General features: G+C 38.1%; 1 protein-coding gene across 1 annotated transcript; it reads right to left on the bottom strand.

Moving 5' to 3' along the window:
- Positions 1-244: 244 nt before the first annotated feature.
- LOC144657784 (ras GTPase-activating-like protein IQGAP1) lies at positions 245-26,737 on the bottom strand. The gene is made up of 43 exons (XM_078518144.1): positions 26,569-26,737; positions 26,361-26,457; positions 26,051-26,207; positions 25,796-25,873; positions 25,406-25,482; positions 23,385-23,452; positions 23,125-23,216; positions 22,500-22,521; positions 21,167-21,345; positions 20,771-20,885; positions 19,941-20,104; positions 19,502-19,592; positions 18,465-18,628; positions 18,160-18,211; positions 17,651-17,814; positions 17,014-17,104; positions 16,304-16,467; positions 15,780-15,870; positions 15,305-15,472; positions 14,867-15,006; positions 14,325-14,495; positions 13,751-13,834; positions 13,420-13,491; positions 13,126-13,195; positions 12,719-12,805; positions 12,143-12,264; positions 11,246-11,553; positions 10,463-10,537; positions 9,823-9,972; positions 9,169-9,309; positions 8,764-8,848; positions 8,498-8,605; positions 8,143-8,199; positions 7,100-7,167; positions 5,575-5,810; positions 4,719-4,845; positions 4,224-4,311; positions 3,778-3,884; positions 3,338-3,452; positions 2,880-3,046; positions 2,215-2,346; positions 1,777-1,885; positions 245-1,525 (listed from the first exon to the last, which is right to left on the bottom strand). The coding sequence occupies exons 1-43, from the start codon at positions 26,642-26,644 to the stop codon at positions 1,412-1,414; spliced, it is 5,043 nt and encodes a 1,680-aa protein (XP_078374270.1). The 5' UTR covers positions 26,645-26,737; the 3' UTR covers positions 245-1,411.

Here is a 26,737-nt window from a genome sequence, read left to right as displayed (position 1 = left end):
GGCATGTACTAAAACCAGGAACACCTCAGAATAGCCAGGAACAGCCTTCCTTAAGCTCACCCTTACCACCAAAAACACTAACCGCTAACCTAATCGTAAACTTACCTTGTTTGTGAGTGTTCCGGGTTTAAGTACATACTCGTTGGCACTGGACCGCGTGGAGAAGACAGCTATCTTTTTTCCTTAAACACCGCACCTGATCTACTCTGAATGAAACTTACAACTATGACACATTCAAGAAGACTTCAGAAATGTTGATATTTTATTAAAGGAGACTAGTTAGTTCAGCATATAAGGAGTGCATGGAATAAAGTTTTATTGTTAAATATAACAAGTTCATAATATTGTAAGAAAACTCAGTAACAGCTCCAGATTTTATTTTGTAAACTTCAGAACTGCCTATCTTTTTGTTCAAGTCACAACTGATTGTCACGGTACTGAGGAAATAAGGTCACAAAATGTTCATCACAAACGATATCAGAAAATAAACAACCTAATCCTACAATGGCACGACAGCTGTGTACCCATTCAATTCATTTGTAATTGGTACCTAGGCTATATATTAAGATTCTGAATCCAGAAACTTCTAAAAATGCTCTTTACTGTAATAATTCTAATTGAAATTCATTTTTCGTGTCCCTTCCCTACAAATTGCGTCACGGAAATATAGTCTTTGATTTGCCACGTGTCAACAAGTAATACAAATTTATTCACCGTGAAAAACACCTACAATTAAACTTCTCACAGCCTCCCCTCCCTCAAAAAGAAAGAAACAAGCTTTTCTAGTCAGTAACACAATGAAAAGAAACAAAACAAAACGTTTTCTGATGCTTTTCAACAACACGCGAACTCTAAACAGCTGTCTGAAGTTCCCTAACATTACGAGAACCAGCAGACCCTGGAAAAAAGAAAAATTGATAGAAGCTTACGGACGTGACCTGTTAACTCCATTTGATTAACTACTTTGTTTCCTGGAGCGTAGTGTAAGTTGAATTTGAACATTTAGAGTTCGCTTGTTATTGAAACGCACAGCAAAGCTATCTTTGCGTGTGAAAAAGCAATCTGGGAATGCAATTTAACGTGTTGGAAACTCCACGTGTTACCCAAGCGAGAGACGCAACCACCCCAGTCGCTATTGCTTTACAGCGGAGCGTCATATACGGGGGCCACCTTAATCTGTCCATGTATTAGTAGAATATGCTTAAATGACTGATGTTTATGTGGCCACTGTCCGTTGAAAGGTGATACATTATATCGTGTAAATGTGAAATTACTCTGCGCGAAGATCAGTCTGTGAGACGCTTCACTTCTGCGTACCTTGAGTGCATTCAACTAATTTGCGATGGCCATTGTGCTTTTTAGTTTATTCACTATGCACATAAAGTGAGCATTATTTTTACGTATTTCCTATCTATTTGCCGTAGAATTTCTTGTTTAACAGGAAGATGAGTAGGTTGACATTTATCTTTGCTCTTCCGAACATCTTCATCACTGCTACACCCTCATATTGCAGCTGAAGCAAGTCCTGTCAAGAGATGATGACATTGTCACTAAAGAGAGCAAGGATAAAATTGCAGAAGATTTCCTTTTGGCGCGGGTAGCCTTTGCTGCGTGAAAACAGGATCTGGGTACAAGATTTGCCAAGTCCATTTTCTAATGGTCTAATGTGCGTGTACTTAGACGAAAGAGAAAGCAGAAACAAGTGAACGCGTGTACGTCTGTTTATTAAATGTGAAGTTTATTTTTGCCGTATAATTTATTGCCATATTTTCATACCTGAAAAACAAGCTCGACCTTTTCCATGGCCACGCCCATAAACTTGGCTGACACTTCAAACACGCCAACTTCATCTCCTGATTTGATGTCAAACATGACATTCTTGAACCTAGCAGGGAGACGGAACACAAAAACACGAAAACGAAAATTGTGGAGCGGAGTCACAAGGTAACAATACGGTTTTACTGTCATAGAACACTCGGACAGAAGAAAATGTAAGTTTCAATGTGCAAACAACTTTTAAAATAAATAGAACGTCAAAATAATTTTGCTATAAAAAACAACAGATTGAAGTAACGGGAAAATTGAGGTGCATTACGAATGTTTCTCCAAACAAATTCCAAAATTCACGTACATTTTTCGAGATACACTATCCGTGACAGTTTCTTTAAGCATTACTCACTGAATAATTATTACGACAAAATGTTTTTTACTCACTGTGATGGCGGCAATCCTTCGATCTCTAGTATGACTCCTTTTTCGTACAGTCTCTGAGCAGTGTACTTGATCTCTCCCCGATACACGTCATCCTTTCCCTTTTGACCCTTCTGCTGTTTGGCTCGGGGTTTTCTGTTGTCAAATTAAGCAGAGAGGATAATCAATCAGTACGTTGTCAAGAGTTGTCATAGAGAATCAATTTGTCGTCCGACTGGCGCTGTGATCAAGTAGCCGGTGTATGAATAAACTACAAAACTAAGCGGGCAAATAAGCGCGAAAAGATGTTAGAACCCCGGTATACCAGCCAGCCTGGGCAAGTCAAATCTTACAAAGTGAAAAAAGAGTCTGATCGCTTCTCAGTTAAGCTATAAGTCCCCTTCCCCCGCCCCTGGATATAAGCCCTCATCCATCCAGCTTGTTTACTTACAGTTTCAGTAGAGTGCAGATCTAAACGTTTGATCAGAGTGGATTTGATCAAAGTCATTTCGTGTCAGCTTATAACTAGACGATTTTTATGCCGCTTGTAAGCCCCTCCAGATACAAGCTCCCTCAGTTATAAGCCAACCCAAAACCTCTTACAAAGTTGTGTAAGCCCAGGGATATTATAACTGTCATTTATCTTTTTTCAACGCACAGATGTGATGTGTTTTCATAGCATGACTTACTTTCCTTTCTTAGACAGGTTGTCTAAACACACCCTGATGTACTGATTATAGTAGTCGATCTGTTCTTCATAGAACTGTGATTTGGTTTGCAAGCTTTCCAAAGTCTGCCCCAGTTTCTTTTTTTCTTGTCTCCGTCTTTGACGGTATCTCCTCTGGTTTCTGATGTCCTGCAATAAGAATAAACTGTGTAAGACTAAAAAAGACACATACAACAGAAAGACAATGGTAATCCATGGGCGGTAAATGTCTGTCGAAACACGAAAAAAGGGAATTGTTTCAACAGTATAGCGACAATGAGCATCTGAAGAGAAAGTCAAAAGCCTCTTGCAACAACAACCAATGATGAGTTAAACATACTGTGTATAGTCTCCCTTGCAGATGTCACACAACGCTCTTTTGCGTGACAACCCAACTAACGAATGCAAAGAAAATCAACCAAGAAAGTGCAGATAAATTACCTTTGCAATAGCGTTAATAATATCCTGGTAATCATTCTTGATGGTAACAACTCCTTGACTTTCAAGCATCCGCAAATTTCTGATAATTTTTCTTTTCAGTCCTTCAAGAGGTAGCCTGACAAAAAGAATTCACATATTTAATTGAAGAAAAAAAAAATTGATGACAGAGAAATACCAATTGTAACGTCAGAAAATATTTATTTACAAAACTGAATTACTTCTTTCAATAACGGCAAATCAGAATAAATGGCTACATTAACAAATCTTAGTAAGAAAATTGAGTGCTGAACAAATTGTCACACATCTCCATCAGTCAAACAAGCATGACGTCATGTTGCCAAGCAACGTGTATGACAAACACTGCTGGCTCAATCAAGCTGTTCCCGGACAGGCTTCTTGTCAGTTGCTGATAAAAAACACAATGGCCGAACCACACATACTTGTTGTCTCCATAAGCTGAGGTAGACCTCGCCACATTGCCGTGAGACTTGCTCTTGCTTTCATCGCTCAGTTCTCTCAGTTTCATTAGTCGCATGTGCTCCTCTTCCTACAAGTAATTAAATCATGACATTAGTCCTTCACAATCTGCTGATCACATATTAAAAGTACGATGACCTTCCTCTCTCTTTTCCCTGATTACTTATCCTTCGACAATGCAACACCTACGGCAAGCACACGGCGAAAAATGGGGTGAAACACGGTCCAGATCCTTAGAACAACAGGAAGCTACTGTTACACCCTATCACGGTCTATATCTGATGACTTGCTATTATTTGGGATTTTAGTACACAAACAGCAACGCCAACTAGTAAATTACACTTTTTCATTCCGGGATTTTTGAATTAAAACGTCAGGAAAATGGAATTAATAAAAAAACAAATCTCACTTGCTCATCGGAGGCAGGTGTCTCTAAAATAAGTGTCAGATTTTCTCCAGCTTGGACAATCAATACATCGACGATCATTCTTTTTGTCCTGCAAAAAATAAAAAATATATATCTCAAAGAATGTCTATGGTAATAAACCATTTGTCCGTTAAAGGTTTAGTGCAAGGTGTCAGGCAAGAACGATTCTGTTACTGTTATTGCATAAAACCCTGACTAGCACCTAATTTTTCAGTCATCAAAATAATCGCTTCACTCATTATCAAAACCTGCCCCTAACCGTAAATTAAAATTCCCTGACTCAGTTTGACAAAAAAAATTAACATACTGTACTTAATTCCCTACATTTTCCTTGACTGGTGTAACCTTGTTACCTTGTTAATTGTTGCCTGAATCAGTGGTAATGTTACAAAGCAATAGTGCAACCGGCATTCAACCACGTTTCGCACGTTTTGTGTTCAAAAGAGCGGTCAAATCATCAAATGACATGAAGGTTACCTGACAAACAACGCTCTCATGTCCGAGTCATCATCTTCTGGGACCTCAAACTTGTTGGTCAGCGTTAACGAGATCTCTGTCTTTGAAGAACGTGTCGGGTCTTCTCCATCCACAGGTGCTGTTTCACCTATCACAGTAACAAATTTTAATCATACATCAGCTTCAATTTTGCGTAAAATCTTTCACCGCTAAGAATTTCTGACAACTTTTTTTGGGAGAGCACAAGGGACAAAAGTGGACAACAAGGAAAAAATGTCTTTATTTAAGCTGCAGTGTATTTAGCACTGCTGTGCTTACTGCAAGAATCCCAACCGGAGGAAAGCTAACCAATTGGCTATTTATAAGCGCGTTTACAACACGTTGAACTCGGGACTACCAAGAACAAATCGAGCTAGTGGCAGGGTGGGAGATTTGTACCCGGGGCTTGCAGAATTCAGTTCCAGCGCCCTAAAATACTCGGCCAAGTCGCCGCCACAAATCCAAAGAGACAGAAACATTGATTAACCACTTGTTGGTGATATACAATGCAGCCATGTTATGCGTTTCCAGCTCGTTGCTAGTCTGTACCGCGCTCTACCGGAGTTCTTGATATTGATCTCTGACTCGGACTTGAACAGAAGGGTTAATTTGTTTTGAGCAGAACCTTCCAAGAACAGACTTTCGCCTTGTTATTGGGCAATTTGAAATAGAAACAGCGAGAGCAATGAAAGTCGCCACGTCGCCTTGTATGATACGTTATTTGGGTAAGCAACACCCAAGCCAAAACCGTGGATTTATTTTTCCAGTCGGTATTACGATCTTAAGGGATAGTGTTCTCCCGGACTGCTCAAAGAAGATGGTAAATTTCTCGTGTTACCTAACAAAGCCTCAACACACGGTGCATCTCCAAGATCATCTAGCAGCTCATGTAGAGGGTCGTTTGTATCAGGCGCTATTTCTTCTCTGTGATCTAACAGGAGAGTGTGAGTATCACAAATCTCCTGCACTGAGATGTAAATCACAGGTTTGGTGACCATCACCACGTCCGTGTACTCATCAATGTTAAAATGACCCTCTGGTTCCTCCACTGTCGACACTTCTAAGAAAAATCTCCTGCAATACAGTTACAAGAAAACAAATATAGACAAGTTAATGCCATGTATAGAACACTAAACCATTAAAGGTGCATTTACACTACAGCAAAAGTTGGTCTGTCTGGACCCGTCAAAAAATAGGTCCGCACTGCGTACATGTGTCTAGTGCTTTGAGCTTTGTGCATTACTGTATTGCTCGGTCACGGTAGTGCATTTATAAGGTTTTTTTCGGCATAGACTATAGTTGTAGAGGATTCTAGCTTCAACAGTGTAGTGAAGAAATATGGGTAGAAGCGCCACAAGCGCGCGCTTGCGGCGAAGATGCATTTTAAATTAATTGAAATGTACACGCGCGTCTTCGTAAGTGTAAAAATGCGGTTAACAGACAGCACGCGCGTGTACATTTAAATTAATTTAAAATGCATCTTCGCCGCAAGCGCGCGCTTGCACTGTCACAAGAAAGCAAAGTCAACGTTCATCCCATTTGAATGCAGGGTCTTGCGCGTGCTGTCTGTTAACGGCAGTTTTAACGTTAATGAAGAGACAAAAGTCTTCAAACGTCCGAGAATTTATTATTTTTAGCGCAATACATTGTGTTGACGTTTGTTGACGTAATTAATGTCTTAATTATCTCAAATTAGACTTGTTCGGTTTGTTCTACGTTTTCATCAGTTGTTCACGAAGGAATAACGAAGGGGTAACGAAGGCAAAACGAGTGATAATCGATTACTATTATGCAGAGAAGCATTTCTGTAAAATACTTCGTGTACGCTGTCACGTATTAGAAATCTCAGTGGAATTTGGTTAGTATGACGTCATAATTTGCCGTATATGAAGTACTTACTGAAAAATTTTAGCGTTATAGCTTAGTGTCTGCGCTTCGCACTAGACACAAAAATTGGTCTAGACCCGATAATTTCTGTAAAGAAGAAGTGAGGCTTACACGGGGCCATAGGCACGCCTTAAGTCAATACATTACCTCGTCCCTGACATTTCGTTTTTAACAAATCAGTTTGAAGTTATTTTATGATTACGCATCATTTCTATCATAAGATCAAAGTAAATATATTTGCAAAAATAGAAACTGAATTAATGTTCGTGGGTAAAGCAATGGTCCGTAGCGTGGAGAAATGTCACATTCCAGAAATGCCCACAAACAAACATTAAAACAAGGAGAAAACAATTTCATTTCACAAGCGCAGAAAGAATTTGAATTATTGACGAGAATATGTCAGAAAAGATGCGACCAGAGAAGAGCTTTGTAAGGTAACTGAGCGTGCTGTGTTGTTTAGTGTCCTTGAAACTTACTTGAAACGCTGATGAGCCTCTGCAATGTAGCCATTAAGCGGGCTAAGATGGGCACTCTCACCTCCAAACTAAGGAAAAACAATAGCTTAAATTCAACAAAATAAACCCGATCCTACACGTCCCTGTGTCTTTTCCGACGACAAATTAACGCAGAAAAATCAGTAACAAATAAAGGTGCAGTTAATTAACATCACTAAAAATGAAAGTGCCGATAATGGAAAGCAATTTCAAAATGCGAGAATGAGTTGGCAAAGCTTCAAGTTCCTGTGTGAACATTCGTCTGCAACTCAGATGCACACAAACTTTTGGGTTCTCTCAAACTTACTCTCATGTTTGCATCACGCTACGTGAAGACGCACGCACTTTTTCAATCTCATTAGGTTTACATGAATCATTAAACCAAATGCTTGTAAACAAGCAAGCAAAGCTACGTTAGTGCTCAGGTAACTGGGGCTTTAACAGTTAATTCAGACCAAGAGTAAATTGATGCAAGGTAAATTCAACCAAGTAGAAGGAGAAGTCTCGTGGACAAGTTTTAAAGTGTCTTGTACTAACAACATGATCCGAGCCAGGTCCCACATCAGATGCTGCTCGACCCCGGTTAACATGGTGTCTTCCTATCTGGGTAAAATACCTTTCTTTGAGCAGTGCATTCAAAACCAATAGTCGTCTGATGATTTGTTCGTCTAATGTGAATTTAAGACGGCCTTTAGACGACGTGTCCGTGTAAAAGACCAAATCGACGGACGAATTCAGACGACTTGTCCGTCTCAGACGATTTGTCCGTCTCGTAGTGTGAAAACGGCCATTTTAACAACAAACAACCTTAAAACGAAAATTTTATAACGAATGAAGGGGAAGATGATCACTTATGAAAAATTGTGACCAACAATTGGATGCAAGCCCTTAAACTACGATGCGACTTTTTTGGGGTCATTCCCACTTTAAAAGCAAAAAGCAAACCTGTGTTCATTGCGCTTTTGATATCTTGTCCTAGTAAAATAACATTTCTGGACTTGCACACAACAGATATAGATTCTTACCATTTTATTTGATGCTGCGTACTGTAGAATCTTAGCAATGGATCCGAGATTTCTTCTCTAGAGGTAAAAAAGAAAAATAATCATTTGTCATGTTGAATCAAGCCATCTGCCTATGCATAGTATCAACATCTGAACTGATAGTTGTCTTATACGCTACAGATGACCTGAAGCCAAAATTCATTGGCCTAAAATGTTGCCGTAAATCAGCACCGGAGATTTCTTGTCAATTTATATTCTCTTCTCAGAACAACGTCCAAATACATATTGCACGAGGGACGAGAGTAAGGCAATCTGTCCTTTACCATGAACTTATTGTAGGTTTCAGAAAGAAAACAAAGGAATCAAGCATGCGTACCTGATCGGCCGTCAAACTCTTGTCTACACCAAATGACACAATGTCAAAAGCATCAGGTGCTACAATAGCGGGGTTCATGTATCTGTAGTATATCAAGTTACCTACAACCTGCAAATGAACAAAAAATCAACACACATGATATGGACTCTAAACAGTCATGCGAAGTACATATCAAGTATTAACACGATGAAGAGGAAAAGGGGGAGGGGGGAATACATTGCATACAGTGAAGGGCACACATGAGATAAACGCGACACACTAGTTACCTTTAATATCTCTGACTCTGGCACTTCTGGAAACTTTTCAGCTAGAGCCACTCTCAGAGACATAGCAACGTACCTCATGCCATACCTAGCAGTCAATAAACAGCAGTCAGATATTACAACTCTTGTAATTACTTTAGTAAAACTTAAACCAAAGGCATCACAGAGCCGATTAATACAACGACAAACAAAGCAGTAAGCCAATCAAAATGCAAAACAAAATCACGTGACTGGTAGTTGGCGTAATTTATTCTTCACCTGATTGGTTGAGAAGGCAACAACTTGACTTTGATTGGTCAAAAAACAGTGTTAAGAGAAGCACTGTAAGGTGCAAGCAATGTCACGACATACCACACAACCCAGCGCTACATATTCTACAAGAACACCACAATCGAAAATAATACTCACGGTATTTTATCACCAGACTGCACAATGGAGTTCAAAAACGTGTCCGTTGCTGCTGTCAGGCTCTTCATGGCTGCCTCTATTCTGTCTCGCACTTCAGGGTGTTTAAGGGCTTGCTCTGGTTCAACATCGTATGGCAGCTTACTAAATAGTACAGTAGGTAGAAAATAAACACACACTTCGTGTTACCAAGCAATTGAAAGGTAGTCAATAGCCGTTGTAAATTGATTATTGTCAGTCTACAAGATAAGCCAATTAGAAGACATTACAAATGCATGATACTCAATGGCAAAATGTGGATAAAAGTATACTGTTGAAAATCAAAAAGAACTTGGACTTTTTTATAATTTAAGCCTTTTGTCTTTACATCGCATAGTACAATGCTTAAAGACAAACAAACAACTAAAGTTTGTTTAACCTTTGACATAAGGATTACATCTTACACAGCAAGTAAGCATGTAGTTGAAGGTATTGACTCATTTGTATTGAAATGAATAATCAAGTTGTACAAAACACTAACTGTCTATTGGTTTACAAGATGAAACACAGTCAAGTATTTTTCATAAACAGTAAATCCACCAACCTAGCAAATAAGGTAAAAAGCCCCTTTATAATACCCGTTTATCATCATGTATGCGACCTGTTATGCATTCATACCTTGCCTCGCCTGTCTCTGTTTCCGTTTGATTTATCCATGCCTTGTACACCTCCAGTGGGTTGGTATTTATTGACAGGTTCTTGTCATTAAGAACACCTTCTACTAATGGTTGCAGCACTTCCCGCAGTGAACTCTGACCCCTGGTACCTCTGTGCACATGGAGCAAGAAACGATTCTAATTAGTTTTGTTATTGATAAACAAAGATCTTAAAATTTCGTCAGACAACTGTGTCATCAAGGTTACTGTTAACCCTTACAAGTGTGTTGCACAAAATGGTAGGCAAGCAATCATAACCCACACAAAGTTGTGTAGAATAGACTGTCATAAAGACAAACTAAATGGGAAGAGTCCTGTCACTATAGGTGGTTAGTGGTCTGTGACACACTAAAATTTCACAAATCAGTTTAAGCTATCCCGTGACAAAAAATGTTTAAAACCCATAGGTGAGCTTAGAATGACACAATTGCTCATCTCAGTAAAACAAAGGTCTGCCATTATCTCCAACTGTTGTCGAAATGGTTACGCCATGCTTGGACACTACTGGACATAGTCTAACAGTTGAGTATAATTTTTATCATATCAGACTGCATCCCTGAACAGGTCAATAAATTCTGGTCAGTACTTATACATTACCTTACCTATTAAAGTGAACCACCATTCTAATAACTGCTGGGTTCCCTGTTACAATCTCCTGTATTTGATCAACTTTTGAACTAAAGAAAATAGAAGTAATTTTATCAACACTGCATAGCAACATAGTATAAACAGATTGGAATTCCCCCCTCTAATACGTTTTTGGATATTTAAAGGTGAAATAAGTAAACAGTTCAAGTTGTGTGCAGCTGCAGAAACAGTAGCATCAGAAAGGTGATTGTAAGCAAGCTCAGCAGACTGCTAGTTGTCAAGACTAGAATAGCCCTTTCGGTATTCTGAATGGGTTAATTTTTCCCAAGCCACTTGTGCAGCGTTTCGTTGAATTCCTTATGGCTTGATTTCGTTTTGTACAAGGTACACAACAATGAACAATTCATGAAGGAGCCATCTTTGCTATCAATGTAAGTACATCATTCCATTAGACAAATTCTAGTATCATTTATCCCAAACACCCCACCTAAAGATTAGAAGCAGAAATAAAGCATGCAACAGCAAACGAATTTGGTTGGAAATGTCTTACTGCAGTTACATCTGCCAACTTCCATGATTATCATAGTTTCTTCATCTAACCAACAAGAGACAAGCTAAAATAAAGTTTACAATTTAACACAATGATAAGGCCAACTGCAGTTTATGAACCAAAATTAATGTGTGTTACTACTTCATAACGGAGGATAAACTATGGCAATTTTGTAAAGCTGTGGCCACTGGAAGAAAGATGTACAAAATGGTTGGCATTATGAGCTATACATTTAATTGATACTTACTTGATTTCCTCTTTAAGGGCAGTGTCAAATAATTTCACAAGTAAGTACTCTTCTCGTGGATTTGAAGCATAGTTGTACAATGTCAATATAACAGACTCCATGAATTTAGTAAATTTACTTTGTGGCATTGCAAAAATCAGTTTTGCCAGATAAACTGGATTTGTCTGAAGCAAGTAAAACAGGTTCTGATATGCCTCTAGTTTTTCATGGCTTTCTTTACTCAGCGACTTGATTCCTTTGGTTCTCTGAAGCGCCGTGCTCATGTCTTGTTTTTCCCGCTTCAAGTTCTTTCCATGATGTATTACATCCTAAAAACAACATTTTAGTTGGTTAAAATTGAGATAGTAAACAGTGGCAGTTAACCATCATCAGGAAGCTTGAAAGTTTTTCTCAGATAAAAAGAAACTCCCCAAATAATTTAATGGTTAGATTACTCAAAGTTTATGACAGGGAGGAAAAAATGAATAACAACAGTTAAACAGACAAGCTGTGATGATAGGGGGAAAAACTCTTATTGAATCCTTAAATGAGCAGTATTTGATATTTAAAGTTAAGTTGCAAGTTGACAAAATTTTATCTCCATAACATAAAGGACTCATCTTATACAGGACAAGTTTATTTTTTGGTGTGAGGGTATTTCATGGTTTACAATGTACTTGTCTATTTGTAACAGACAGTTGTGAGTGCTATTGACACAACATGACCAACAAACCACACAAGAAAAACACATTAAGCCCCTAGGAATATTACCTTTACAAAAACGGCTCAGCTTAAGCTAATCAAACCTTAATTCGCTTAACTTTTAGAAGGTGGTAGCACAGAAGTTACAAAAGCGCCAAGAGATAAATTTTCTGTCTTACTTTTCATTGCACAATTTTGGGCAGAATGGATTAATACCTGTAATGTGATTCTGTTCCTAACAAGAAGTCCTATCTTGATGTCCATCAGATTCAAGTCATTCTCCAGTTGCTGGTTTGATCTGATTTCGGTCACAACTTGTGCCCTTAACTTTTGAAGGTCTGCAGATCAAAACAGATTGAATAAATTAAAAACACAAAATCCATAGCATTATATATCACACACAAGGTGTGGGTGGAATTGACTATCAATAAAAATAACAGAAAAAGTTGCGGCATGATAGTTTACTTGAAAGCCATTAATCACAAAGTTAAATGTGATGCTAAGAACCCAGTAGCAGCAAGAGTGAGATTCAACTTTTCCAATTTGATTTGCTTCTTGGGGACCCTGTACTGGTATATTCTTTACAACAGTTTAAGTTCATGAATGTTATCACTCCTCTGAACGTAAAGGTCTTTCTTATGCGGTGAAAAAAGTTTTCCTTCAGCAACCAGTAACACAAGTCCTTTTATTACAAACTAAATACAAAACTTGAAAGTAAAGTTTTGGTACTTGTGAAGAACTGATTGCTGATGTTGAGCTGTAGGTCAGACATTTCTGTCATGAACACTTTACCTAGCTCCTCTTCAAAGTCTGCATCACTATGTTCCAAAAGATGAAGGAATTTTCTAACAGTCTTCACAGGTGGATCTTGCATGGAGACTGTGCAAAGAAAAAATACAAATACTTTTGTTCAAACACCTGCACATGTACCTGCATCAAGTCATATAAGACAACAAAGAACAATTATGTGGTCCCAGCAAATCTCCATACCCTCCCCTAGTCAAAAGGTCAAAAGGGGTGGGGGGGACTCAAAAGCCAAAACTTTTACAGTAGAGTATGAAGCTTATTTGGAATTTCTGGAGGGGTAAGGGGGATTCAAACCAAAAACCTTCCACGGGAGGGGTATGGATATTTCCTAGATAACACAACTGCAGTCAGATATCAGTATGTAAAAGCAGATGCTAACAATTTATACTTACTGAGTTTCCTGTAATCATTTTGAGCAACATTGGCCCTCACCCATGCCTGGATCTTCACTATGGCAGAATTCTAGAAAAAAATGCCAGCAGTTATTTACAATGTGTCACACAGACATTATTACTTCATACACAGTTAGTTTTAATCCTCAGTCAAAAAAGTCATATGGTCAGTATTTCTGTATCCCTGATTCATTCTTTAATTTAGCGGATCTAAACATTAGAACTACAAGTGACCTTCATCCTGTGGATAAATCAAGTAAAAAAGCTAGATCTTATTTGTTTGATATCTCTTACGTGGTCTTTGAAGTATTTTCTTCTTTCTTGGTATTTCTTCCTGGCAAGTGACATCCGCACCCAGGATTGAACCTGACAAAGAAAAGAAAAGAGGAACAATAAAACATCCACAAACAACAGTATATATTAAAAATCTAATAGCACATGCACTTCAGATTTTGTCACTATAAATTCCTGGATATAAGTCATTCCAGAATCACCCCTAGAAAAAAAAAAAACTCTACAGTAAGCCTTGTTTATTACATTTTGTGCTTCAGTGATGTGGCAATGTTCTGTTTCCTGGGAAAATATCTTGTTTTCTATAAAACACTGTTGAAGAAGGACACCTTACCTTTACAACTTCCTCAGGATGACTGTTGAGTTCTTTAAGCCTTCTTTGGTATTTCAGTCTTTGAATAAATCCTCTTACAACTGCCTAGGATCACAACATGTTAGTCTGATGATAGTCTTGCTAAAAAGCTGGTTTTAGTTATTGACCAAAAATTTAAGATTTTATAATTATATTGATTGTGCATGTGCCTGTCTGTCATTACCACTTTTTCTCCTGCTCAAAACGTTATCAAAACACCTTGATTTTGCCTAAGGCTACAAATGTAAAGTAAAAGCAAATAGTGTTTACCAATAAACATGTCATGCCTACCATGAAGATGGATACAACAAATAGAATTTTTGATTTTCCATATAACTCAGAAAAAGATTATTCCAGAATCTCAAAATGCCTCACTTGGATACATGCATCCATGCCTGCACAAGTTGTCTTTTAGTAAGCAGTGTCTCATTTGAGCACCCAAAACTTTGACATCTTCCTGCTTTTCAAATCTTGACCAATTGCCACACCCTTACGGGACTACACAACAACTACATGTACCAGCAGACAAAGGTCACAAAGGTTTCAGGCAACCAACCTGTATTTTGATAATTGCTGGTAAATGTTCTTTGATAAACGTTCTCCTCTCTTTGTAAGCTTTTCTGGCCTGGTATCCTTTCCAGTTTGCCTGCAGCTTGACAATCAGGGGCTCATTTGACTGCATGTGAACCCATCGGTCATACTGCGCTGTCACTCGTGATATCACCCCCTGTTAACAGAAACACGGCATTGGTGGAAAATTCACTTTTTCATACTGAGAGTCCAGGAATGGAAACGTAGTTTTGAAGTATTCACCATCTAGGGGCATAAACGCACATCTGAGAGGAATAAGAGTGAGTGGGGCTAATTTCCATCCCTGGTGAGTACCTGCCAATACTTTCAACTTCATTAATGCTTATGACGAAATCCTAAGTGAACAGCAGGTTGACAACAATTTTGAAATAGAGGTTAACATTTGAATGCATTTTTGTGTCATTGGCGAGAAAATTGCCTAACGATTTCCAGGTAACCTAATGAGCACAAGTAAAGTGCAATACAGGGGAATCACATAAAAAACCCCTCTGATATTTGGTTACTCACTTGAATTTCCTCCCTTGTAAGCACAGCTGAGTTGTTGATCATGCTGTCAGGTTTTTCCCAGCAACTCTCATTACTCTCAGTATTGTAAAAATACAAGTAACCTTGAGATGTCTTCTGCTCTAACCATACAGAGTCGCTGCCTACAATTTACAACATAAATACAAGTTAATAACTTTGGCCACTACTGTATCAATCAATGTCTGAGAATGACAACACATGGTGATCCCAGATGAGAACTAAAATTCACAAGTTCAAACAACTGCAGCATCTCCAGCTACCACAGGGAGTGGTGCAGAGCTGGGGCTACTTTGGACCAAATGTAACCTCACAGAATGTGATTACCTGGGATCTTGCATGCATATCAGTTCTGTAGAGCCTGGAAGGGTCTACAGCAAGAGCATAAAAGGAAGGGAAAATACATCTAGAGATGCCACTGACCTGCTTCTTTCTTGCTGTCTTTGAGTTTTTTGAGTTCTTCAAGGTACTGTTGAATACACTGGGACGTGACACCATATATACTGGCCTTAGGATATGTGAGAGCAGCTATTAGAAGCCTCTCATCTTGTGCCTCAATAGCTTGGTTGATTGCAGTCACACCCTCGGCCACTGGAAGAAAGGATGTTTGTTAAGGATTGCAATAAACAGTCACATGCTTGTATTACATTTTCCAGTTAATACAAGCATTCAGATAAAGATTTAATTCTCAAGTTATTCTGTGGGTTGTAAAAATTAAAACTTCATAATCATTCTATCAATCTATGTCAAACTTGGCGACTGACAGGTACATCTAAGAAATGATTCTTGGAGAATAAAAGACTTATTCTGACCCTGTTTCAGTTATTCACCATAGTTTCTTGTACACTACTTTATTATGTACAACTTTGCATCATCTTACCCCAGAAATAATACTTACACTGTCGTGCCTCATCTGAGTGACGATTGGCATTGTCTAAGCTTCTTTGAATCTCATCATGCCACAGTTCTGCCGAATCTTCGTCAGCTTTCTACAAGTTAAAAAAAAACCATCAATCTTTATTAACCACAGAACTGATTTACTGTGTAACTGATATAAAAACTAAAATCTTGGCAAAAGTAAGCTCATTTAAAAAATAGTTAATTTTAAGAAAGGAAAAAAACACTATTTTCTCCTTTTATAGAGTTGTCGAGGAATGAGTAAAACTGTGGAAACAAGTTCATTTCAACAACTATTTTGAGATCTCCCAATCAGACACATGGTACACCTGTTTCAGGATCAACATAGCCATACACTACTGCGTTGTTGCAACAACCTATTCACAGTGCAATTCAGTCAATGCACAATCATGTACTGCACTGTGTCCTGATCCTAAATGCCCCTGTTTCCATAAAGGTATGTGACTGACAAATCCTTGCACAGTATCCTGTTTATTTCATAAGATGACCTGCTGTCATCCTAACCTGAGCTTTAGCAATCTTCTGAGAGGAGAGAAGCTTCTGATAAAGTTGGCTGTTTTCAGGAGTAATACTTGATAGCTTGGCAGCATCAGCTTGCAGGGCCTGTAATGTACTTTGATCATCTCCCTTGTCAATGGCTTCATTAATGACTGCTATCGCAGATATTACTATGTGCAAGACATATAACACTGCAGTCAGTACATACATGTATGAACAGTAATTAAATCTCAATCACCTTACTAACACATACTACCTAGCTCTGACCTTTCAACAAACAATAAGCACTGGTTTTATTATTTACTTTTTCTTTCAGTCAAAAATACCATGTATAATAAGGTAAGGAGGGAGACATAGTGGACCAATGATAAGCATGCTGGACTCCAGATCAAGCAGTCTGGGTTTATCGTGTTGTGTTTTTGGGCAAGATTCTTCACAGCTTGTCATTAATTCCAGTGGTGTGTAACAAATAGTGTTGCCACTTATAAACTTCTTTACAAAAGAGAACTTTTACCATTGTGATAAAGTTGGGCAAATATGTAGCTCAGAATTAATACATTTAAGAGAAATAACTGTTAATTACTTTTTGGGGTAATTACTGAGGATTTTGATTGGATAGTGAAAATTGGAAACTCTTTGAGTGCTTCACTAAAGAAAGATGGAAGAAAGGTGGAAAACAGCCCCTGATTGAAAGTACAAAACTGATGGCTACTTACAATCATGCTCCTCCTGAACAACAGAGTTCACAAAGTCCACACAGATCTGAAGTTCCATCTGAGTCAGGTCATCTCTACCTACTCCACAGTCCTGCAATTAATTAAGTTAAATTTTACAAAAGTAAATTCATACAGCTACCAGTAGGCAATAAATTTATTATAATATATCATTGAAACTCTGCAAAAATGGAACAGAAATCTAGGATATTATCATGACACCCTGTACCTTCAAGGGAGTAAAAACTAAACAATGCAACACAGGTCGTTTCTGTGCTCCAATCAGTGGACTTAACTAAACTTGAATTGAACAAAGTTTTAGTTTCTAAAGAAACTGTTGAACTGCATCAGCAGGCAAGTGTAACAATTTACTGTTTATAAAAAGGAAGTAAATAAAGGTAAATAAATCATTGTAGTCAATTTGGGAAAGCCAACCTTCCTAGCATTAGCCTTTTATCAGAGCAAAGTGCCTTACTCTGATGAAGGGCTTAGCTTAAAAACATCAGGTGAGCTTTTCCAAATCACTACAATGGTTTATTTTACCTTTATTAACTTCCAGTTCAGTTGAATTAACTTGACTTAACTTGTTGACTAACTAGTACATTCTGTAATTGACTATACAGTAACTTGTGAAACTTACTTGAGCTTTCTCCTCCTTAACAGAGCTCAAATGACTTAGGTATCTGTTACAATAACTCTCCTCCACTGAAGTCAGGCCAGCATTATGGTGGTTCATTTTTTCAATTAACTGAGTGGAATTCTCATTTTCAATGGCTTCATTAACGGCTGCTATGACTGTCAACACTGAAATAAAAAAAATATTAGACATGTACTTATAATCAGGTCTCTAGGACTCGTGCAGATGTCTATAGAAGCCTTAGCAGCATGCAAATCTTACACCTTTTTCATGTTGTGTGTGCTGGATGGCCACTTGATGGCCATCAGTTGGGGAGTTTCTCTTGACAACCTTAATTATTACTATCACCAACTTCAGATTAAGATAATTTAAACTTAAATAAATTTACCTAATTTGATACTAACAGTCTTTCTGACTACTTTTAGGGGAAGAGGTTGCTTTTTATGGGAACCCTATTCCACATGGGCGGGGTAGGGGAAGTATTGATGGGTGTGTAAATTCAAAAGCAATACCTGTCAATTGGTCACAGATGGCCTGATGTGAAAGTTGAGATTCTTCACATTCCTGTAAAGGAATCAAGCACAAGTTATCGCAAGATTTATCTTTTGCTCAGTAGCTACTTCCAGGGCTGAGAGCAAATCCTGGAGTTTCAAACCCTTTTTTGCCAGAAGGTCTCAGAGTCTCACATATTTTTTGGCTAAGGGTCTCATAATAATACTTATCAAGGACCCCCAAGAGCGGGGTGGGGAGAGACATTAAAAAGTGAATTAAAAAGCTTCCACTCCTGATATTATTTCATAAGAAGACCAACACTTACTTGCAGAGCTTGTTGTTTAGCTTTTAAGAGTCCATCATGATACAGGAAAGCACTCCTGGTGAGCACTTTGGGAAACATTCCTTCACGTTTCTGAACCAAGGTGTGGGTTTCCTCCGCAGTTCCCTCGTCTAAGGACTTGTTTATATACTGTACTATGTCCTCCACTGAACAGTAAAAGCAGAAACAATGCAACCATTAACTATACGTCAAATATCACTAATTGTACTGTCCACAACCAACTACCATTCAAAACATGTGATTTTCTCCTGCATAATGTGTGCACCACACAGTGCATGAGTGAAGTATTAATAGCTTTTATTCAACTCACTAGTTTTTGCCATTTGAGTAATTGCTCAGAAAAACAAATTTATAGAAGTCTACCAAAAATGATCAGCAAATAGCAATCAACCATGAAGCAAACAATTTTTGCATGTTGCATAAACAATTCCTTTGGATACAAAATTAAGCAACAAAAATAATTATACAAATGAACTGAATGAATAGATTTGCTACAATTCAGTCAGGGTTGTCAAAATAAGCCTGCAACCGGCGCATTTCACCGACTATTCCAAACTCTGCACTGGCTACTCCAAATATTAGTAGGTCAGTTCTGAGTGTTTCGTAGCTGCCTACTTTTTGGATGGAACCTGCTACTCAAAAACCCACTGACAACCCTGTCAGTATGTAAATAAAAAATGTCAATCTCAAATTACACTGAAAACCCTTGCTTAAAGCAGGAAAATCTACAGATTATGGAGTAAAAGGTTAATCAAAGTTCTCTCATCAGAGTAATAATAAGTGCTATAAAATAACAATTTAAAGTTACAAACTTTTTGGGTTTACCCCTTCATCAGTGAAAAAGTCAAGGCAGTCCAGTGATAATGGGCTAAGCCCGAAATGTTTGAAATTTTTTTTTTTTTTTTGTGGCAAATATTACCCTGATAAGAGAACTTTGATTAACTTTTTACTGTTCACAAGTACCACACAGCTTACAGAAATTTTTCCATTAATCAACTATCAGATGATAGAGTACTTACTTTGCTTGTGCTGATCAGCCAGGTCATTTGCAGAATTGATTGCTTCCTGGATTTCAGCTTGTGTGAGATCAACATCTGAGAGACCTGTTTGCTGTTGGAATTAAAAGCCTTGTTTTAGTACCGGTAACAGTCTCTAAAGTACAAGCACTCGATGTTGTGATGCTTGTCAGGCTTTTGCATGAAGGCATCTCATTAAATCTTGTTATAAGATCAACATGATAATACCCCTCTCTCAAAACTATTTTCTAATTTACTTCTTAACCCCCCCCCCCCCCCAATTTAAGCTTCTTAACTTAAGGTGTGGCTCATCTGCAAGTGTTAATGATAAATGGAAATTGATTCCTGTTTCATTCCAAACCAAAATGATAAACAAACAAATAAAAAAACAATTTTACACCATCATGTATCAAGCATCATGTATGTAAAGCTAATGGAATACCTGTTGTTTTATTTTTCGTTTCTCTTCTAACATCTTCATATACCATGATCCATTTTCTCCAACAACACCAGATAACCTAGCAGCCCTGTTAGACAGGGCTGAGGTCAAAGCTTCTTCATTGTTGTTGTTCAGAGCTTCATTGATTTCTTTAACAGCCTTGTTCACTTCAAACAAAACAAATAATTAATTTAGAATAATGCTGTTCTTATCTGCAAACAACAGTGACTGTAGCAATGCAATCCTAGGGTTTCTTGTGTTCACACCTTCTGCTCCAAAATCAGTTCAAAGTTCATCCCTGATGATAATGACCTGCAGGTATTGTTGGAGACACGATTTTGACTTAAACATTGCAACATTAGAAAATTACAATGTGACTTATGGGTGATCAAGCCTGAGTGAACTATGGGGCACCAGTTACCAAAGGCAAGATTCTGGGATTTTAGACTTAAGCTGAAAAATTCCTTCCTAATGATAAATGCACTTTAAAAACAAAAGTGATCTGTACAGTGTCTCTGCATGGTTGTTCAAGAGAATAACAGTCTATCACAGACAATTTAGGAATTTCCTGGCCAGAATCTCTCAGGTTGTGTCAACCATCTTCCTTAGGGCCAATTTACATGGTACATCTACAACTTTCTCGCCTGTGACAAGCTTACAGCAGGCCTAAGACATGACTTAGGACCATTCACATGTGTGTGTCTGTTGTAAGGATATTTACATGATGTGATTTGTGTTGCAGTCATGGTGTATGCATGTTAGCTGCAATTATTGTAGGCAAAAATTATATCATCTAATTTGCCCCTTAAGTTTTAATGCTGAACGCAACCTACGTGCTTCCTCGGCTTTCTTTCTTCTGATCACATCATTGACCTGACTGACATTTCCTTGTATTTCAGCTTGTGTTAGGTTTGTATCATACACATCCATCCCTTCCTTGCCTGGAGACTGCAAGAAGCACACATATATAGACAGTTGAAATTTATAATCTACATGTTTATGTGAATGTCACCTTTAGTTACTTCTTGGCTTTTTAAATCTCAGGGAAACAGAAATTTCCATCTGTGAACTCAGAATTTTTTTCTGAGTTCTTCTCTCATAAAACACATGTCATTCCATTATCATTTGAACAGAAAATTACAGGGTAAAAACACCAAGTTGTTTAAAAAACATTTGGTGCACCAAAAGGCTCACTTGTGTTGTTATAAATTTCTTATTTCATGCCTTACCTTAGCCAGAGCCTGAGCAGCCTTGGTGCTCTTTGCTTGATACAGAGCCGACTGGTAATCTTCTGCATTCTCAGAAGTTACATCAACCAAGTGTGCACTGGGATTACGAAGAGCTTCAAGAGTGTTGTCGGCAACTTGGTGGTCAATAGCATCGTTGATTGCAATCACTGCTGCATGCACTATACAGACATAAAAACATTGCATGCTGAGCTTTAGCAAATCTTTAAGTGTTAATGTTTAAAACCAAAGCTAATGAAGCAGAGCATGCTGCCTTTTTTTCACTATGTCATTTTTTTTGTTACCTTACCATATGGTTACTATAATTTTCAAACTAAAACAATTGCTGAATTTAAATACAGCAGAATCCTGATTTCTCAACTTTCTGCTGTAATCCAAATTCCTTCGAGAAATCAGGGGTAAAAGTACAGAGAAGTATTATTCAAGGAAAAAAAAATGGTTTGAGAAATTGGGAGTTTCACGAAACTGAGGGTTCATAAAAAATAAAATAATTAACCCTTTGAATGCCAACACAGATACAGGCTTGTGACCGGCGGCCATATTGGATTTTTCGCACAAATTAGTTTCTCACAATTTAAGCACTTAGCACTTTATTACTCTTTTTAGTTTTCATTCTTGAACTAGAAAAGACATAACAGCAAGTATATATATGAATTGGCTAGGCAGTTACAACTACTATGGCAGCCTGTTTGTATTCACAACGAAACACTGATGTTGTTCGATACCTTTAATTTCTTCTCTGCTTTCATGGTCGTCCTCTGAGCCTGAACTAATTTCATTGCACTCTGAAACATCATCACTTTATCCCTTTCTTTCGTTGCTAAAATCAGAGTCTCTATCTGCTTAAACTTCGGCTAAAACTTTCGTGGTTTTCATCAGACGTGACCTTGCTGCCCACTGGCCGCCATGTTGGATTTGCCAGATGTGTGCCAACAATGCAAAATTCTTTGGTCAGCGGATTCTTATATGCTTCCCAGACCCTTTGAAACGGCTGCAGAAAAAATCCTCGAACGACCGATAAAACCAAAACAAGGCTTTACAGAGGACGTATATATACAGTACGTCCCGGGTATCTGAGGCGCATATTTCAGGATGTATATATACATCCTTGGCATTCAAAGGGTTAAAAGTGATTTGAAATTTGTTTGGGTAAACATTAAATAACAAAATAATTTTCATTTCCTGATGTAAGCCTTGTGTGCCTCTTTGCATGAAGTTCAAGCTAGGCGAGGTGAGGTGGTAGTTGCCTGGAGTGACTACAAGAGCACAATCTTCAACATTCAGTAACTGCTGTACATTGTATCAATATACTTACGGGCTGCTTCATCCACTGGCATCTATAAAAAGAAAAAACTCAATTATTAATGGATATTATAACACAAAGGAGGATGACGAGGAGGAGACAGTAGGAGGCGGAGGAGGAGAAGGACAAGAAGGGGGTGGTTGGCACCATGGCTGAGTGGTAAGAATTTGGTGGTCCCAGGTTTGAGTCCTACACTGACCAAAAGCTGGACTTGTTCACCACAGTCCTGTGTTCAACTTTTTAGCTGCACTTGTAAATAACCAACTGGCCTGCCTCTTTACAGCGTGGATTTAAACATGTCATATACACTTGCAATATTTGTTTCACTGTTTGTTAATAGACCCTGAAACATGGGAGCATGGAAGAGTGGTCAATTTAGATATTTACATTTTATGAATTTTATTTTCACTCTTAAAGACTGATCTACTGCAACTTCTGCCAGCGACTATTTGGCTACATGGCAGACCAGCCACAGCAGAGTACAAAAAAACTGTTTGAAGATACCCTCCCCTCACCCTATAAAAAGCTAATCTTAAAAAAAATTAAAAGGCCTAATAAACTTGGCACACCCAGTACTTGGGTGAACCTTAACATTCCTGTTTGATATCCCTTGTGCACATTGATTTTTTTTACATACCTCACTTTCTAATATTCCTCCAATCTTGCTAAATGCTGGCATTTGAATTCCATACTTTTCCAGTTCCTTCCTCATGGCGCTGATTTGCTCCTCTGAAGCCAAAAAGGGTTGAAACTTGTAAGTCATCAAAAGTAAAGGTATTTTTTGTACTGGTAATACTTTTAACGTAAAGCTACTCACAGCCAACCTGTATCTTCTTATTACATAACATTCAATCTTGCGCTAATAAAAGTGTACTAAGTTGATGATGTAATACACACCAGTGAACTTGGCCTTGCCATAGAGATCCTGTATTTGAGGTGCTAATCCTAACTTGAACAGGAACAAACTAGGAGAAAATAACACACACTGTTTAACATACAATCCTCGCCAAATCGTTTGGGGCACTTTGTCATCTTTCCATAAACAACAATTCTATTAACGCCCCTCCCCCGGCGTTGTTGCGTGTCAGGAGTCAAATGTATGTCACGATCTTCTATATAGTACTTAAAGGCTGGTTATCTCATGTTGGCAAAATCCCAGATGATCGGGATTTTGCTGTTTCCCAGATGTTGCTGACTAGCGAACACATCACATCGTAGACTTTTCCGATCATCTGGGATGGCTGGAGACAAATTAGGAAAATCGAAAGCATTTCAATCTATTTTTCCATAATGCATCCCAGATTTCTGCAATGGTTGCCGATTGTTTAAGATATATGAAACAGCAATTTTTATTGCTGGGAATGTCAGTGATAATTTAAGCTCGCTACCAATCCTTTAATTGCTTGGCTTCAGTCTCTCCTTCCCCCCCCCCCCCCACAAATAACCTCATGGTAAATCAATAAAGTGTTGCCCTTAGCATTTTTTTCCCTAAACATTCAACAACGCAACAATCTCACTTCATTCGCCATTGAATGTTTTTTTTCTATTGGAGTTGCGTCAATGTCGAGTCAATGCACAGGGCTTAGAGGAGTGAAATTTTTTTGCACTTCAAAATTTCTACCGTCCTGAAACGATCTTCTAAAGTCTTCTAAGCGATATTGTAAGCGTACGTGATCTAGTCCCAGCAGAGTGTCTGGTGAAAAAGCTGTCAGTGGATGTTGCATGTGGGTATGATTTGTGAGGGGATATCCCATGATGGTGCTGGATCACCTTTGCTTACAAGAAGTTTTTTGAGTGCATTTACAACAAACATTATGACATGTAACATGTTTCAGGGGTTCATTAACTTTTGAAGTAGAAAGGCACTAAAATGAAAGTAGGAGGACAGAAAAGAACACAGTGAAGCAAATTTCTTTATGTTCAATTTGAAAGTAGGTGTGCACTGACTCTTGTGTATGATGGTACTGGTATCCGGTCCCCGCCTTCTAATGGAGACCCTGTGTTAACTTTGTTATAACATAGCCAGCAAAATTGTGTAATCTGATTGGTAGAACAACTGTGCATTCATAACTCAATTGTCAGCATTATTTAGCATCAGCAAGCCACTAAACACCCCATGGATAGGAGTCCCAGACTCAACAAGGAGGGTAAAAGGGGCATCCCAATAAAGCTTGCTCCTTATAGCTATCTATGTTAAATTGCATTTAACTATAGAATTCAACAGGGCAGGAGGAGCAAGTTAATTATTCCCTTTACAAAATGTTCATAAATGTACGCGTTCAAACTCATGGTGTGAGCTGAGTGCATAATAACTCGATAAAGCATGCACATGACGTAGAGCATGTGCTTTGATGGACTCAAACAGATCAGCTGCAGTGCAGGCAGTTTCTTGAACATTCTATTTTATAAATTGCGCCATTGCATGGATCATTTCTTTACTGCATTAAGCTGTAATTTTTCCCAATGGACAGACAAAACTGACTTATTTTGGAAATAAAATTACTAATTTTTTTGGCTGGAACTTTCTTTGTATTCTTGGAGTCCAGGGTCACCGAAGCAAGCAGGGTGATCACTCCAACTTATGAACAAACATTATAAATTTTACACAAAGTAATCAGCAATTTTTTTAAACAATAGTCAAAGAACTGGTTATCTTGCAATATGTTCTTACACAGACAATAGCTGAATAAGTACCAATCTTCAAATATGTGTTAGGTCCTAAAATTAACCACAATGACTCACAGATAAAAAATGTACCATCACATGCAATTAATATTTTGATTTATTTGTTTGGAGGTTTTAATATCTTTCAATCAATTATCTTTTAATTATCGTATTTTCCAGAAAAGTGCAATCAAATTATTTTAGATGCATAAGGGAAAATGCAATATTATTCCATTCTCGGGTATTTTTCTCACCTTAGTGCATGAATACAATATATCAGCTTTGGCATGTTCTTTCTGTCATAAATATCCGTTGTTTCGGGAAAGAAGACCTTGGACCAAACAACACATCTATTATTAGCACATTGTCAAAAAAAAAAAACGTTTAAGACACAGCAGTCTAAAGTTGTTAAAATTTAAGATAATCACTTGATATTTACTGTAAACTTTTGAGAAAAGAACATAAAAAGCCCTAAAGGTAGCTGAATTTTGCAAATGATTTAAAACGCAAAATTTACTGTCACGCGCGCGTTACCTGTACATCTGTAAACACTGCACAGATAAGTTTAGTTCGATGTACACAAACGCATACGTGCGAACAGCAAATAAAGCGGATTAAATTAGAATTTGATAACACATTCGAACCTTTGGAAGACCAACTTTACTGCAACCGTTCATGAAGTAATTTATGTTGTCCGTGTGACGAAAGTGAAGTCCACGACTCTGCAAAACAATAAATGTAAGCTTTGGTTAATTAGCTGCAGCAAGCTTTTATTATATTTATTTTTTAATAAGCTAACTTTCACTGCAGATGCGAAGACAACGACATAAGTTTACAATATTTAACAACAACTTTTAAAAAGGAAAACATATTAAATTTCTGCCAGAAATAGCACTCACGTTCAACACTTTAAACTCTTTATCAAATATTTTGCGAAGGGGAACCGTCTCAGGCGAAAAGAAATTTCCCAGCTTTGCCAAGTATACCCCATTTCTGAAAGCCTCCTCCAATTCAGTGGTAGCTGGCAATTCCTCTTTTAGACAAGCTTCCATCCATCTACAATATGAGACCAAGAGTCGTGATTACTATTTATAAATATAGTAGTTGTAAAGCATAGATGGGTGTTGCTCTCATTAATGTCCAAGTTAGTGTAACTAAGTATAGGCGAGTAGTTTGAGTTGAACAAATTTAAGCATAGCTTCTACGTACACTTTAGCCTCTTCCAAGTGGCACAAATATTGGTAAGCCATCTGTTGTTTACGCTGTTCGTCCATTTCAGAGCCTGAAGCTCTCTCGGGACTGGCATCTGCAAAACGATTCAGCACAAAAAATGAAAAATAAACTCCCAAGCTTACACCGTCGACGATCGTATTTGATCGTAGATTAACTCCTGGTTAAAAAGCGCGAATGTGTTTACCATCGCCCAAGTATGCTCCTGACGCTTCATTCCAGCGCCCGTCTTCTTGTTCAACACCGATTTCTGGCGTTGCCATCCTTCATCGAAGGAGAATCTCCCAAATAAAAAGCAGCTTTTACAAACGAAGGGGAGGCACCTGACGATCGTGCAGTTTGTTGCGCTCGCTCCG

Source organism: Oculina patagonica, chromosome 1 (assembly GCF_052425735.1).
Source record: "Oculina patagonica isolate OP01 chromosome 1, crgOcupat, whole genome shotgun sequence".
NCBI classification, from domain to species: Eukaryota; Metazoa; Cnidaria; class Anthozoa; order Scleractinia; family Oculinidae; genus Oculina; species Oculina patagonica.
This window is presented reverse-complemented; position numbering and strand designations above follow the sequence as displayed.

Excerpts from the sequence above, each read along its gene's own strand:
- LOC144657784 (XM_078518144.1), bottom strand. The coding sequence starts at position 26,644 with ATGGCAACGCCAGAAATCGGTGTTGAACAAGAAGACGGGCGCTGGAAT. Across the intron at positions 13,196-13,419 it reads GAAAATACTTCAAAGACCAC|AATTCTGCCATAGTGAAGAT; the intron begins GTAAGAGATATC and ends ATTTTTTTCTAG. Across the intron at positions 3,885-4,223 it reads CACCTGCCTCCGATGAGCAA|GAAGAGGAGCACATGCGACT; the intron begins GTGAGATTTGTT and ends AATTACTTGTAG.